Source organism: Aspergillus tubingensis (assembly GCF_013340325.1).
Source record: "Aspergillus tubingensis WU-2223L DNA, scaffold_7, whole genome shotgun sequence".
Taxonomy (NCBI): Eukaryota; Fungi; Ascomycota; class Eurotiomycetes; order Eurotiales; family Aspergillaceae; genus Aspergillus; species Aspergillus tubingensis.
Window position 1 is genome coordinate 449898 of NW_023336281.1, and position 16202 is coordinate 466099.

Consider the following 16202-nt stretch of genomic DNA (forward strand, 5'->3'; position numbering starts at 1 on the left):
CCACCTTCCCCAATTCCCCCATCACGATCTCAGCAATGCTCAACACCGACGTCGCCAAATCCATCAAGGTCAAAAACGGGACTTCCACACCTATCGAACTGAATATATACTGTCTTAGCTCCGCCAACAACATACCATTAATGCCATACCCACTCAATGGCAACTTCAAATCCAACTTTCGTAGCGGTAATAGAATAATTTTTGACATCTTCTTCGCCACTGCTCAAACCACCGCTTCGCGTAGTTGCTTCTCGTCGCCTGACGCCAGTACAGTTTGAACTACCACGTAGGGGTGTTGCTTCCGTCTTCGGACTGGGATGCCTGGCGCTGCAGAGCGTTGATGAGTACCGAGAAGCGGATGTTGTCTAGATTGTGCCAGAAACCTGTAAGCCTCGTTTGCGGTGATCTTGAAGTCCGGTTTTTTCGAGGCCATTTAGAATGTGGCATTGTGCGAGACGATACCGAGGGACGGTTTGTTCTTGATCGATCTCGAAAAAGAGGGCGAAGTCGATGGCTTGGAGGGCTTCATTCTCAGGGAGTGGGCGGATGCCCTTGCGAAGGAGGAGCTCGCCGATTTCGCTGTGCCCATGGAGGTATCCGAGCTCAGATATAGCGCACAATCCGAGGTAGATGGCGAACAGCCCTAGACTCCGGCGATAGCTAACAAACACGTCCAAAAGTGGTTTTCAGCACAATATTTGCCTTAAGCGGCTGTGCCAATCTCTCCAGCGACGGAGCTAATCAAAAGCAAGAATCCAGAGCCGACTCGTACTTGAGTTTGCTCAGGGTTTTGGTGAATGTTCCATGTTCCATGTTCCACGCACTTCGGCCTGCGTGCCTGTGAGCTAGTGCGCGCGAGGCATGTGCTCGAAGATGGCTTCGTGGAGGCTCATAGCCGCCTGAATCACTCCCCCTAGAGGCGCATCAGCAACTGCTGCCGCTACTACACGCTCGACGTCTTCGTACACAATGTCGTCGCCGGTTACGACGGTACAGCGTCCACCAGTCTCTTTCAGCTCCTGGACAATTTGCCTGGCAGCTGGCTTGGCTAGACCTGTGCGGCCAAGGAATACGAAGCAACGGGCTCCGCGGCTCACCATCCACTGTGATAGACTTCTACTGAGGCGGCGTAGACAGCCGACCATTGGGTAGGATTTGTTTGAGTGAGGACGGTAGTGTAGAGCTCAGGGACCATGGAAACGATTTTGGTCTGGCCTCAAGGAAAATACGATCTTACCTATCCGGTAGGCGTTATTGAAGTGGTTACAGGCGGCACTTAGTTTTGAGATGGGGAATCCAAGGGCTCCTGGACGGGGTGAATATGTCCGGCGCATATCAATGGCATTTACAACGTCTACTCGTCTATACATTGAAATGTTGGTTCCGCGCAGTCATAGGAATGGGTTAGGGGTGATGATGGTATCGGAACTTCGGACTCACCCATCAGCTGAAGTATCAGAGGCATGGCAGATAGATGTTAGCCACAGGAACCCGCCCTGGGATACTGTGGCATGTCGCTCGGGAGACTGAATCAGGTTGATATGTACTATGGTGGCTGAATCGCACTCGTTATTCTGTAATGCAGTACAAGCAAGGTCGAGTGTGTAGGAAGGGGATGAATAACCTGTGTCTACTTTATAGCTTTGCCCTTGGGGGTTGAAGACATAACTGATGCGGTTCCCGAGGATAGTGGCGTCTATTTCCAGGTTACTATACTGTGTTAAGCTCCCTGGGTCTTTGTCTGTATGGCAATGTAATATGGTGTGACTGATGCCCCTGTACTTATGGTAAGCAACTTGAGTCTTGATTAAGTCAATTATAAGGCAGGTGATGTACTATAAACTCCCGCATTGGCAACGCATAGTTCATCTAAGGCTCCGACGGCACTATCAAAGGTCCCAAATATTATCTCTAGTATTTTTCTCCGCGGAGTGCTCATAACAACTGCATCGCCATTATTGATTCCGAAGAACTGTTCATCGAATTTACGATTGTCATCGAGGATAAGGTTCGTCTAATAGGGTAGTTGTGCCCGGCTTATCCTTCTTGCCCCTATAGCCATGGGTGTTGAAATGATTATTAGAGACCCACCCAAATTAGAGCGGGTTTCTCTCATGAATTCCCAAAGCTGAGCGGGATTAGAAACATCGCGGGGAAGCTGGCGGCCTGAATAATTCTGATGTAAGATTTGTTCAATTGCCGGGTTTTATCGACGATGATGATAAGGTTGGTATTTACTAGTACCGCCGGCGGTAATAGTCATGCCTGTTTGCCGCGCACCGGCAGGAGTACCTGGCAGTCCTGAAACTGCGTCGATGTCTGGCAATTGCATGGTAATATTCAGGTCTCTGCGACGTCATGCACACTATATAGCGTTTTTGAAAGGGATACATTCGAGTTGCTGTCTAGGCACCTCAGAATTGAGGTACATATACAGCACTGTGACTCCAGTTCATAAAATGAGTATATTAGATAACTACTACGGCATTACATCTAGAAGTTCGGGGTTATTTTTCGAGACATTGATCGGGTTTCAAGACATTTGGAGAAGGTTCCCGGAGCTAGAAGGGACCTGCCCACTGTCAATTGTCTACGTGGGGTAGTGGAAGCAGGTTGTTAGTGCAAGGGACGCAGCCGTGGTTTGTGGGTTGTCAGTGAGAGGGCGCTTAATGGAGACCTGGAGACCCAATTGGGCTGCGCAATTAGCTCAATACCATCCAGATAGTACGGAGTATGAATTCCGGAATGAGTTCATCTATTACTGCACTTAAACACCGGCAGTAGTGCGACAGAATGTGAGGTTCTATAATCTAGGCGCGGCAGCACCCGCGCACGCCCCCTCCTCCAGCCGCCGTATTATCCGAACTCCTGTCTCATGAGGATGGCAACAAATTTAATAGTTCCCTAGCTTAGATTATCACTGGCTACGGCGGTTAATAGCGGCCATCGGGCAAATGTGTTGAAGTCCCTTCACCGCTCTGCATACCGCACCCGAATTAGAATTTTATGATACTCTGTAGGATGCTGGAATAATAAATAATAATAAATAATAATAAATAAAAATAAATAAAAATAAATAATCATAAATAATTATAAATAATTATAAATAATCATAAATAATTATAAATAATTATAAATAATCATAAATAATTATAAATAATTATAAATAATCATAAATAATCATAAATAATCATAAATAATCATAAATAATCATAAATAATCATAAATAATCATAAATAATCATAAATAATAATTAAATTATATTTAATTATTAATTTAATTAATTCAAGGGCCAATATTCAATTAAAAATCCTAATTTAATATATATAATTAAATAAATTATTTTTTAATAAATTATAAATTTAATATAAATCTTATTAATAATTATATTAAATATTTAAATTTAAATTATATTCTAACCTGCTCCTAGAATATTTTAGAATTAAATTATTTAATTATTTAAATATTAATAATAAATTAAAATACTGAATTAAAAGACTTATTATTTATTATTTATAAATTTAAATTTATTATATTATTTAATTTTAAAATTGGTTATTATATAATTAATATAAAATAATAATTAAAAATAAATTATAATTATATAATTTATTAATGATTAAATTTACTTGTCATGATAAAAAATTTATTAATTAAATAAAAATTAATTATTAAATATTAAAAATATTATAGCAGATCCGCTGGCTTATTATAATTTATTTTTTATATTATATTTTATTAGTATTCTTAATAATATAAAAATTAATAATTAGTTTCTGTGATAGTGAATAATATAATTTTTATTTATTTATTAATTATATATAATTTAATTTATTTATTTTTATTATTTATATATATAATTAAATTTATTATATTTTTTATATTATTTTTTATAAAAATCATAAAATTTTTATTATTAATAATAATTCTATAATTCTTATAATTATTATAATATATTATTTTAATAATATTACTTTTAATCATTCTAATAATTTAATTATTTTATTAACTTATTAAATAATATTATATATAGAATATTTTTTATTCTTAAATTTTAATTTTTAGAAATTAAATAATTTTATCTTAAAAGAATAAATTATAATAATAAAAATTTAATAAATAAATATTATTTTATTGATTATATATCTATATCTATATTATAATATATAAATAGTTTTAAATTTTTAAAAATATTAGTTTCTACTTTCTAACCAGAAAAATTATACATATAATAATTAAATTTTATATATATATATATAAATATATATTAATAATAATTATAAAAATATAATATTGATTCAATTTTATTTATTTTATATAAATAAAAATTTATATAATAGTTAATTCTATGATTAAAAAATATAATAAATTAGAAATTATAAAAAATATATATTTTAAGTCTAGTAACTTAGAATTCTAGTTTTTTATTATATATTTTACTTCTATATTATAGAATAAATTAAGAAAATTATATATATAAGATTAAAAAGATTATTATTACCTGCAGTTATCTGTAAATCTTTAGAATCCTGTCTATATAAATATATATATACAGGAGTAGGTGGTTGTTACTACTAGTCTATTTATATTCTGAAGTATACCAGGAGCGGATCATGATAAATTCTGCCGGCAGTAAACAGCAAAAATTGGATTTGCCCGATGGCCGCTATTAACTGCCGTACACTGGCCGACCCCTACCTATCATTCATCCAGTCTATCGACGTACTTCAGCTACTTGGTTGATAAAGCTTGCAGCAATTATAAAGACCGAAAGGGGATGTAGCTATAGTTCATATATATCTGGTATGATTATGTTTTAGAACAGCATTTCTAGCTCTATACGTGAGTAAATTGACTCAATCTTATGCGAGCTTGTTCTGAATACAGCAGGGCCTCGCTGCTAGACTTTAGAAATAACAATGCAAACTTCATGTAACATATCTCTGCAGAATGTTCAGGGGGCCTCAATGTAAACCGCTATATCCTGTCATTCTGCTTATCTCGTCTTGACAAACCCTATACTATATAGCTCGCACTAACTCCGCCCCCATAGTGGAGCGAACCCTCCCCCTTCACTTCTCACTTTTCTGCCTCTCACCCTCCACCACAATCCCCTCCTCCCCAGGAAACCTAGGCGGTCCACCCAAACTACACAGAACCGCCTCCCCATCCGCCGTCAACCCATCCAAAACTCCCAACTCCTCCGATCCAAACCACCTCGGCATAACCCACACCCGGAATGGAATCAACCCTATAATCAGAATTGGGAACCCTATGGCCGCAATAGTCTGAGAGATAGCCACGCACGCCGCGACCCCCACAATCTGGCACATCACATATAGTATAATCTTCCGCTTGGGAACACGGAGTAATTTCTCATCCCGCGGGATGAACCGATCCTCCCGAAGTAGAAAAATGATCTTTTGCAGGATACCGTTCGATTCAATGGAGCCCCAACCTACTATGAAGAAGACACCTGCGAAGACGGCAGCGGGCATGGTGTGTAGGACTATCAAGAGGGGACCTGTCATGGTGCCTATTATGGCCAGGCCCATGAGGAAGTGGGAGATGCGTTGCTCGATCACGGCTATGGGGGTGGTTATGGGGTGGCGGAGTTCAGTACCCTCGGGGTTATCTGGGTCGGAGGTGGGGATGATGTGGAGGGTTGTTTCGGTGACGGCTAGGGAGGTGGTGTGTACAGGGGCCTGGGTTGGTAGGTTGTTTTAGTATGGGGTTTATGTGCGTGGGGGAAAAGTGAGTTGGGGGGTTGTACCTGTGGGACGAGGCCGTTGGGCATTGGGATGCCGGTGATTCCGGCGATGAAGGTGGTGCAGCCTAAGAGGAAGAAGTCCCAGTGGAACCCGGCTGGCTTTTTCAGGGGGTATTGTCTACCTTGAGCACCCAGGCTGCTGACGTTCTGCTCGGTGTTAGTATGTCAACCAAGGTAAAATGCTAGTCGTGCTGACTGGTGGCGATGGAACCACTTACATGGTCATAATAGAAGAGCAGCATGACCAAGAACCCGAAAGGTAGGGCTGCAAAGACCCATTTTGTCTCCAATTCCCAGAAGTGAATCAGCCAACCACGCGGCTGTGTTGGATAAAATGCCCGAGTAATGGGCACGAATGAAATACCAGTCTCCTTGAGGTTGCCGGGGATATGTGCAAATCCTACCCAGAAGATGGTTCCGATCTGATGAACAGTAAGTCGAAGGGATCAAAGTTTTGCAGGAGTTCGAAGGACGTGATCTTACCACATAAGCATAATCAGCCAATAGTCCACGAAGCCATGGTCGACAGATGGTGCTGGAACCCAACAGCTCTAGGCCGTAGATCGTGAAGAAGTACAGAATAGCGATCATGCAACTCATGAATCCTGCGGTTGGCCCGTAGACAGTGAACTCATTCACGAGCTCTTCGACGCCCTTTACTGCTTGACTTAGTACTAATCCCTGCAAGAAACTATTCTCTATCAGACTTACTACAATAGATAATCCCAACATATGCACCAAATGACTCAGATGAAAAGTCGGTCACATAGCGCATATAGTCGCAGAGGTTGCACACAGCAACAATCCAATGAAAGATCGCCGCCCAGATAGCAGTCCAGCACATGAAGTTAGCGTATATGGCAGGCTTGTATATGACTACAATATCATATATGGTGTAGTCGAACAGCGATATGAGTCCAGTGATACCGACAATAGTAAGTGGTTGTGCGCCTAGGACGCTGAACACCATAGCTGCGAGTGCCGAGGAAAACAGCGCTTCGTTAATGCCGTAGAACTCTCCTGTTCGGCGATACATATCCAATGTGTAGGCGATGGCAGGGAGAATACTGATTACGTTAGAGAAAACAATACAGAAGTGGTGTACTCAGGGACCTAGGACCTACTTAATGAAGTAAATGCGAATGGTACTTGCAATGGTTCGATAAGTGAGCGCATCTCGAATATCACTCCAGTAGTAGGGTAGTCGCCGACGGACATCGTGATACATGCCTCTGCATGGATTCAGGACACGAAAGCGTCTCCATCCTGTCCGGTTGTCATAAGAGTAAGTATATGGACTCTGCCTACTGAGGTATTTGGTGTCGGGCATGATGGTTTGGATGTGTGTCATGTATAGGAAGGGGACGGTACGAAGAGAGTGTCTCTTATTTATACTAACAATAATTGGGCCTGTACCAGACCTAAAACCCTTTCGCCTCTACACATATCCCAACCGACCTAGCCGTTTTTGTAGGGCCGAAATGGAAAGCTCTCATGTTGGGGTGGACGGTCAACTCCCCTTGAAGGATGCGTCAACACAACATACTGCTCGCACCCCTGGAGAGAAAAATACCTGATTCTAATATTACCTACTCTCTAGCACAAGAATTCCATATATATACTTTTAACCTGCCTAACTTGCCAGATCAAAGAACGATCTTGATAACTGGGTTGAGCGATGAGAAGGAAATTAGTCAGCAATTCTGCCCGAGCAGAATCTGCCCTTCTTGGCATCCCAGAGGTAGCCGATAGCCGAGTAAGACCCTATTCATGATAGTATGCTCTCAATATCTTCAGTAATAAGCTATTGTTGAGGTATAATGGATGCTATAGCACTAGCACTTGTCTCACAGTTGTCGAGCATTCTTCAGAACCCAACATTTCCGGCGCATCTTCAGTCGGCCGTACAGGCTATGCGGCAGAGTGTGAATAAGAAGCAGAAGAGTGCAAGTAAGGACGGTGGCTCGAAAGAAAATGGCGACTCACAGCTCTACCTGAAGATGGAAGCTTCAGTAGTCAATAAGGAGATGACGGAAAGAAGCGGTTTGACTTTGGTAATTATCGGTTTTCCACCTACGATTCCCACCCTTGCCTGACTTTGCCTAGGGATACATTGATCTTCAAAGTGGTCAGGCAGTGCCATTGCCACCCACCCCGGTCTCAACGCCTGACTCTAGGGTAGGTTTACTGGTGCCCAATAGCAGAATAGTACAAGTAACAGGTTTTACAGATTAGCACTGAATATGCTACTACCACCATTGACTCCAACAAATGCCGTGATAACGAGGACGCTCAGAGCTACCCCAACAAGCGGCGCAAGACCATAAGCAATCTTCGACCAGCAAAGGCGACCACCATTCATCCAGGCAGATCACTTGATGCTGAGTACGAAAGCTTATCCTCGGCAGCCGCTGCCGATTCCAGTGGATCCAAGCCTTCTGTGCGACAGGTGCACAGTGACACCCGCTTTCCGCAACGAAAGAACCCACGGCAGGAGTATTCGTTGCCTGTGCTGGAACCGACCTCGGCCGATAAGCTTATAGCAGGGATATGGCGACAGTTACATTCGCCTGTAAAGCTGAGTCGTCTGCCTTCGGTATGATTCCCTTATGAAAGGAAGTACGATTCATTCACTAACAGAACCAGATCATACAATCAAATACAGACATCCGAACCGGTGTTAGTCTTGAGGTAACTGTCCCGAGAGCATTAACATGAGCTTGACTAATATGAGAAGGTATTTCGCGAGATCAACACCCTATGCTTGAAATACTACAACCAAAGCCAATCCTCTCGTGCTCTGGAAATGATCGTCCAAGCATACTGGGTAGAATGTTTTGAAGCACGCGTAGCCGTTATCCGACTAGAGAAGCCTCAATCATCAATGACAGATGCGCGAATGATGGCTCTGAAGGAGGCTTGTGTGGTGCTCAATTGGAAGGAAAAAGATCTTCGTAATCGAATGTACTGCTTTCGCCTCTCCCATTGTCCGATTGCATGACTAACATAGACATAGGGCAATCTGGCGCGGTTACAAAGAAATCAAAGATACAGGCGGTTGGGCGTGCCTCATATTCGCCAGTACCGGTATATATCGATTCTGCAAGTATCGCACGGAGTTCGGGGAAGGATTGTTTACCCGCCTACGACATCTGCGATCCAGCTTCGAGGTAGCGGCCGACACTCTTCACCCGGGATGGCGGGACCTGCTGCAAGTTATCAGGCAAGATACCTCGATCGCCTATCACGGCCATCCGCATGAGTGGGTAACCTTGTCTGAGGGTCCAGCTGTCCCTCTAGCTTCAACATACGCGCATCTTGACCTTCCTCAAGGATTTCAGTACCAGTTCATTGACCAGAGTGTGCTAGATACTGCTGCCTTTGGGACACAGGATCCACGTCGTGTACCGGAGCTAGATCTCGATGTGTGTCTGGTATGCAAAGCAAGACAGTCAGATGAGATTGAGAAGAATCAATGCTTGTGCTTCCCGGCGCTATTTGGTGGTGTTAATCATCCGGTGCCGGTTCAGGTATTTCGGACGTCGACTGGGAAGAACAATGGTGTCATTGCGCGCTGTGTGAGTTAGCTTGTTTTATTTGCCGAGCATCGTGCTCTTCTTGTTTTTAGTCAGGTTACTGACGCAGAAGTAGAGCTTCGATCGCGGAACCGTCATAGGGGAATTCACCGGCCTCATCACAAACGGCATAGAAGGAGTAGACGTGATGCTAGGTGGATCGCGCGGTCGAACCTACCAAATATATCAGGGGCAGATGGGCAATTTTACCCGATTCATCAACCACTCGTGTCGACCGAACAGCCAGTTCCAACGGTTCTACTGGAGGGGCATGGAGCGCATAATAGTGGTCTCACGGGGCATTATGGCAGGGACTGAAATCACTATCGACTATTCAGATAATTATTGGCGCCAGTTGAGCAAGAAGTGTCTTTGTGGGGAGTCGTGTTGTCGATTTGCTGGGAGGGAGGGATAATATTCTCTACATGGGGCATGCTTGCTATGAGTTGGGGGGTGTATATGGTCGGCACCGATCCCTTTATGGGAGTCTGGACGGGATGCGGATGCCTGCTGGAGACCCTATTCATACTTCCCCTTCATTAACTAATGTCATTCACGAAATCATATGTGGTTAGAGCATTTCATATGCCCTGGTCCATGTCGCATTAGACTCTCCTTATCTGTTTGGGCCAAAGTGATTGTTGGGTACGGCATGACTGGCTCAATATCCAACCCGCTTTGAATTCTAGTAATAGAAGACCATCTAGACGCTTCATGGGGTAATGACGTTTTAGTCTCAGATTTTGAAAATAGCAGAGAACGTTTATAACAGGCTACAGTGCCTCGGAAGAAAGTCCTAAAAGCGGGGAGGGGGGTTCAAGATACGCGTTCGCAAGCTGAGCAGCAAACTGACCGATAGCATGAGAAGGAACGCACGCGCCACGACGTTATCTGTACCATGTCCTTTTATAGCCTCTCGTTTGATTGGCTTACGAGAATAGGCACTTCTTACGGGAGTTCTTGTTGGTCCAGTAACCGCAACTGCTCAGCAACCCCAATCCGGCCAAACGCAGATTTTTAGACCTTAGTATATGAGTTATAAGTATTTTTGTCTCTTGCTATCTATCTCAGCAAAAAGGATCGGTGTGTTTCTAGCGGGAAGCCGACTATTGCACCCTACTGTTCAACAGAATCCCCTCAACGACTCAAACGTTGACACGCCATTTTACGTACGGTACCACTTGCACGGTTCCACTGAGGCCTGTGTCGACGGGCTCCGGCAAGTGCCCGGGATCGGTGAGGCTAATAAGCGGTGGATAACCTGCCATTACGATGCGACCAAAGATGCTTCGAATACAATTCCACATTACGGTGGGAACCTCAATCACGACTTCGTTTCGTCCCTTCTGCAAATAAGAGCCGATATCTAGCTTGGGTGCATTGTAGTCGGGTGGTGGTATTTGGTGGCCGTTGACTTTCACGCGAAGAGTATGCAGGACCTTAGGGAGCAGGATATATGCGCCGTCTGCCGAGCCCGTATGGGGTGGCCAATCGAAGCCGGTACTGTAATACCCCAGTCCAGATGCATTCGTGAGGCTTGGTATCTGAGTCCATGGGACGAGGGCGTCCAAGTGGTGGGTGGTGTTAAACTTATAAGCGATCCGGGAGGCATCAGACAAGTTGGCCGGAGAGGCCCAGTGCTCCGCCGTGAGGGACCAGTTGCCGAGGCTGAAACTCTTTGCTACTCTCTCGCCAGGAGGGAAGGTGTAGTTTCGGCCATTGGAGAGGACAAGAGGCCGGTCAATCGGTCCAGCGGTGGCATGAAGCTCAAGTGAGTCGGAGGAGTTTCTTTCAAATTCGTACCCTTGGATCGTGGAAGGGGCCTGAATGGCGTGAATCTTCGGTGCACGTAACCACTGAACGGAAGGCCCGCTAAAAGCGATCAAAGTAGTCTGATTTGCCTCAAGCGCGAGAGGAATGATGGTTTTGCCGTCAGCCTGATGGTACTCAAGTACCGGCTTACAAAGCCCAGTCCACATGTCAAGAAGATGTGGGGTTTTGTCGCTGGACACCACAAGGTGTCCAGTGCTGGCCTCACCGTCATTATAGACGAATGCGAACTGGACATCTTCCCTGACTGACTCACGCCAGGTCGTGTACCAGGTGCTGTTGGTTTGTACTCGAATTTGAGGATCCAGGTTGAGAGAAGCTAACCTTCCAATCAGCTCGCCTTCGGAGACCGCAAAGACGTTCTTGGTGTGTTTCAGCTCAGATATAGCCTCTGTGAATATTGCGTGACTAGGAGCGCTAGCAGTGGCGTATTGGGGCGGATCCCCACCAACTAAGATGACCGGTAATCCGCCTCTGCGAATTGTCGAATCTTACTGATGGAATCGTATGTCACATTTGACGTGCCGTAAATAAGTAGGGCCTTGTAAGCTGGGCTGTCTGGTCCAAGGGTCATGTTCCCGACATATGCTTGCTCAAGGTTCAAGTTTTCAGGGGATAGGTAGTTGTAACTATAGCCTACGACAAAAATGTCAGCTAAGGTGAATGGGCAGCTGATAAGGGACAAAGAGGCCTCGCTTACCTGCATCAATCAGCCCAGTCATATTTCCTGCGTGCCAGCGGAAGCTAGGGTCCGTGGCAGACTGCTTGTTGTAGACAGCGATATCCGTCTTCAGAGGACCTGCTTGTTGACTGAATTGAAGCCGGCTCACGTATTCCAGGAAGTCGGCGAAGCCATGATCCCAGGCCGGCTGTTTATTCGACCACAATTCACCGTAGAAATATGAGAATGCGGTATAGCCTGGCCATGTTGTTGCCCAGTAGTTCCCAGTATAGGACAGACCATGAATGACAAACTGATTGACGCCTCCCACAACCGCGCGGTTGATAGACCACAATAGACTAGAGATCTTATACCGGAATGCAGCCATGGACACGGCGCCCATTTCGTTGGATACGATCCTCTTGCCCGCCAATATAGCCGGTCCAGAGAACTGCCTGTAACCATCAATATTGTCCTGGAATCCAAGGCTCTCGTATTCGGGTGCGTTCACTACGGGAACAGTCGCCTCCATATCCATGGGAAGGTTGTAGGCGGGCTGTACTGACATCTGTAGACCGAGATCTCTCGTCGCCCATTCTGTCAGTCTCTGTAAATACTTACTGTATCCCTCCACCAGTGCTTCGCGAAAATCGTTGACGTAGCGAATCCCTTCGTCGAGCGCGTCCGTAACGCACTGGACGGGCCCCGGATTGCTTGACTGGATGGCAATATTATTATTGTCAAACATTATCAAGGGCAAATATTTGATGAGACTGTATCCATGCTTCTGCTCAAACAGGTTCGGAAGGGACCTGGACCAGGAGATATTCGATTTGATTTCGATGCTGTCCTCCCAGGCTATAAAGCATGTTAGACAGGATTTAGAGGAGTCATTCTACCTTGGGCCCGTCTTACCATAGTTTCCCACTTCAGCAAGCAGGGATCTCACATTCTCATTGAGGACGTATTTATCCCAGAAATCGATCACCGTTTCGGCGCCCCGGGAACTAAAATGATCAACCATATATGCTCCGTTTTCAACAATCGCATCCGTTTCATTCGACGTGAATATTAAATTTTGATCCTGGGTCAACCGTTGATAGAATGCGAACAGCCAGTATGTGCGTTGGCTGGAGCTTGTGGGATAGGTGATAGACAGATGTCCAGTGGAAGACACCTCATCAGTTCGATCCGTGAGCGAAGATTCTTTGACAACGAGACGAGTGTGGGGAACATGAGCAGAGGACAACGCAGTTGAATTATCAATTCTTTCCAACACTTCGGCTGAAATGACTGCAAGTAGTTCACTGGTCCCCCATCCCGGAATGATCCCAGCAAAGGTTCCATTGGCAGGAATCGCTGTCGAGAATGGTATCTGATGGAAAGAGAAAAGAAGGCGGGAACGTCAGCTCACAATTCAAGGTAGATGACCTCTTTTCGCCGCAGGGAAAAGAGGAAAAAATGAGGATATTGTGATAAAGCTTTTCAATCTTTTACCACTTCTCGTAGACGTACCAAGTCCCACTGCAGGCCTTCGTCATTGGGATCCGCCGGTACACCCTGCTCTTGATTGGGTCCGATGGCAAAGTCCATCACTGTACCAGCATCCCGATGGGCTTCTAGAGCAGTCTGAAACAGTCTGTTAAATGCGGGTGTGCCAACTCCGTATCTGCCCCAGTCGTCCCCTGGAGGAGCAGGACCAAGGAAGCCGCCGGCGTTATACCAAGGCAAGTATTCCACGCCTCCAGCTCCCACATTTGCGGCTGACTTTATGTCGTCTCTCATGGTCTGCTCATCAACGCTGGGATCAGGAAGCCAGTATCGAAATCGAGGCCGTGTGACCGCTGATGGGCTTAGGAATGTTCCGGGATCAATGTCGCCGGAGAATTGGTCATTGCTGCCAGCCCTTGAGCAGCATACTGTAGAAGTCAGAGCAAGAACTGCCCATAGGCTGGATCGAAACATAAACATCAGGCCGTGGGGGATATATTCGAACGGTTTGACTCCTTATAATGTGAGATGAGGGGGGTGTCAACCCATCATTTAAATAGGCGATAGGGAAGATCCGTCTAAACAGGCATCTTTAGGACGCCACATGGCACCGCTGATTGAGGATACTGATTCACATTATTATCGTATTCGTGTTCGTAATAGCGCTGAGAATTCTGCCCTTGTACCGATGACGACCCCAGAGAACATCGGTTTTCCACCCTGAACCAGGGTGATCATTACCATGGGTTTGCTACCCAGTCTCTCCCAGGGTGCCTAATCTGTATTGTTGCGTACTCGGGGTCACTCTGACTCTTTGACCTTGCTGGTGATAAGTCCCTTGGCTTTGGATCCCTTTCCTCTAAACATATTCTAGGAAGGCAGAAAAGGCAGTCATATTGTCGCCACTGGCTGATCATCTAAACATTCATCAGGTACCACTGTAAATTCCACATATTGCCATCTCGTCGGTCGCAGCTATTTTATGTGCTTCGGTTTTCTATATAAGCGTATACCCCTTCTACCCAGTGCCATAGCGATATTTTCTGTCGCAGGGCTAACAGCTGCACCAAAACAACATATTCTGGCTGTTCGGCCAGCTGACGGAGGGATCTCCCCTAGCTTCTAATAATTTGTGTAGTGGTGTTCATAGAGTAAAGGCCAACTTGTTCCTGCTCATCAACATACTTGATTGATTTTCTCAGGCGCACTTTTTGCTTCTCTGCAAAGATTCTGCCGGGCAAATTGGTTTATGATGCATGAAGCGATTACTGTCGTGACATAATTGGCCGCACGATATACTTCAGTGCCCCCACGGAATTTGCAGATCGATCTGAGGATATAACAACGATACATATTGGCCGCGATAAGCAAGATTTTAATTATATAGATCAACTGCGGTTTAGATCCTCTGCCTTTCTGACACCTTGCATTCTGTGAAGGAGCCGGCATTCCGATTCGAAGCGAGCCAAATATGCACGTTGCGTCGCATATCTCGTGTAAACCCGATCCGAGGTCTACAACCTGTGACAGTATACTAAAAGTAGAAATAAATGTGGTTATCGGGTATCTAGTGTGTATAATTACAATATTCTCAAGTTGAATGTCATCGAGCTTTGCGCCGCTGTCGTCTAGTGCCTAGGATTGAAGGGCGATGTACTTCACTCTGCGAAGATCGAGAATATAATCAGGACTTTAATATGATGTCTCTATGATTATGTCGTTTACTTTACCAGAAAAGGAAAATTTAAAGCTAAAGATATCCGGCGGCCGGCTTGACGAGGCATTGTAGGGGAAGACGCATATCGTATTTCCAGATATGCGACCCAAAAGGGAAGTTTAATCTGAACGCTGTAACAAAGCATGTTAAATCCCGTTCCATAAGGCGATTCACAGGGAAACTATACTGCCAAACCTGGGCGGGAGCGCTGAGGAGGTGGAGAACTTGTCGTTCAGCAAAAGTAGCTTGGGATCGTGATTGAGAAGGCCACGCGGTTCCTTCATACTCTCTAATTTCGCGTGAGAATCTGCGTACGGTTCCATGTTACTGATGGACATTGTGAGTATGTAGGAATAGCCGGGTTCCAGAGGATCAGTGAAAAGTAGCTTCTGGGCGTATATTCACATCCAGGCCACAAATGGAGAAACATCGACCTCAGCTCAACAAGTGCGCGAATGTGAAAACTTCCCTGGCTAGTGCGAGAGAATGAGGACTTGGCACCGTTCGCCACGTGGTGGCCTGATAGAGAATGGAACCTGCGTGATAGCCATATTGACTAGCATAGAGCTCTGCGGATGTGATCAGTCTTCGGGGATTGTTGGTGGGGCGGTGGCCACACAGGATCCAACTGTGGTCATCGTAGCACGTTCCAAGCAAATCGAGGAACTGTCACTCTGCCAGCTCAACATTTGGGGCCTCATACTTCAAGCGGCCCAGTAATTAATTGTTTCTACCTTGCCTTTCGATGTTTTGTGTTGAACGCAAAAACAGGGGCAAAATCCACAACTGGCAAAGATCACCTCGATTTCTCTTGTTATATCTAAATTCCCAGTGGGGGACAGTATCCAGCTAAATAACGGGGTGGTTGTGGTACACCAATGATAGTAGTGGACGCCCTATTTCCATAGGATACGATAGCACAGAGAATTACATGTCCCCTCAATACGTTCTGGGTCAGATAAGAAACCGAAGGCATCGATGATCAAATACGTTCTACAGTTCCAATGGTATTCATGGCCAATCAGAGATAACAGAGCATGACTATTATGACCTGCTTCTTTTTTAAGTTTTGGGTCAGAGTTTGAGGCTAAGCCATTAATGCATTAGAGAACGAATACGGGCGGTCAGTGATTCCCGTTCCGGAAACGCAAAGAAATA

The 16202-nt window shown here is 45.0% G+C and overlaps 4 protein-coding genes across 4 annotated transcripts; 1 reads left to right on the forward strand and 3 right to left on the reverse strand.

Moving 5' to 3' along the window:
* Nucleotides 1–845: 845 nt before the first annotated feature.
* Nucleotides 846–1145, reverse strand: AtWU_05118 (ketoacyl-synt-domain-containing protein; the record flags this gene model as incomplete). Its single annotated transcript, XM_035500228.1, has 1 exon — nt 846–1145. The coding sequence occupies one exon, from the start codon at nt 1143–1145 to the stop codon at nt 846–848; it is 300 nt and encodes a 99-aa protein (XP_035356121.1).
* A 3927-nt stretch (nt 1146–5072) lies between these two features.
* AtWU_05119 (anion exchange family protein) lies at nt 5073–7100 on the reverse strand (the record flags this gene model as incomplete). Its single annotated transcript, XM_035500229.1, has 6 exons — nt 5073–5705; nt 5774–5917; nt 5989–6192; nt 6254–6429; nt 6482–6837; nt 6895–7100. 6 exons carry the CDS (start codon nt 7098–7100, stop codon nt 5073–5075), a joined length of 1719 nt encoding a protein of 572 aa, XP_035356122.1.
* Nucleotides 7101–7590: 490 nt separating this feature from the next.
* On the forward strand, nt 7591–9760 carry AtWU_05120 (SET domain-containing protein; the record flags this gene model as incomplete). Its single annotated transcript, XM_035500230.1, has 7 exons — nt 7591–7824; nt 7877–7948; nt 8001–8366; nt 8417–8461; nt 8508–8734; nt 8787–9348; nt 9422–9760. The coding sequence occupies 7 exons, from the start codon at nt 7591–7593 to the stop codon at nt 9758–9760; spliced, it is 1845 nt and encodes a 614-aa protein (XP_035356123.1).
* Nucleotides 9761–10490: 730 nt separating this feature from the next.
* Nucleotides 10491–13807, reverse strand: AtWU_05121 (putative beta-galactosidase A; the record flags this gene model as incomplete). The annotated part of the gene is made up of 5 exons (XM_035500231.1): nt 10491–11626; nt 11671–11811; nt 11876–12694; nt 12752–13211; nt 13352–13807. The coding sequence occupies 5 exons, from the start codon at nt 13805–13807 to the stop codon at nt 10491–10493; spliced, it is 3012 nt and encodes a 1003-aa protein (XP_035356124.1).
* Nucleotides 13808–16202: the final 2395 nt, after the last annotated feature.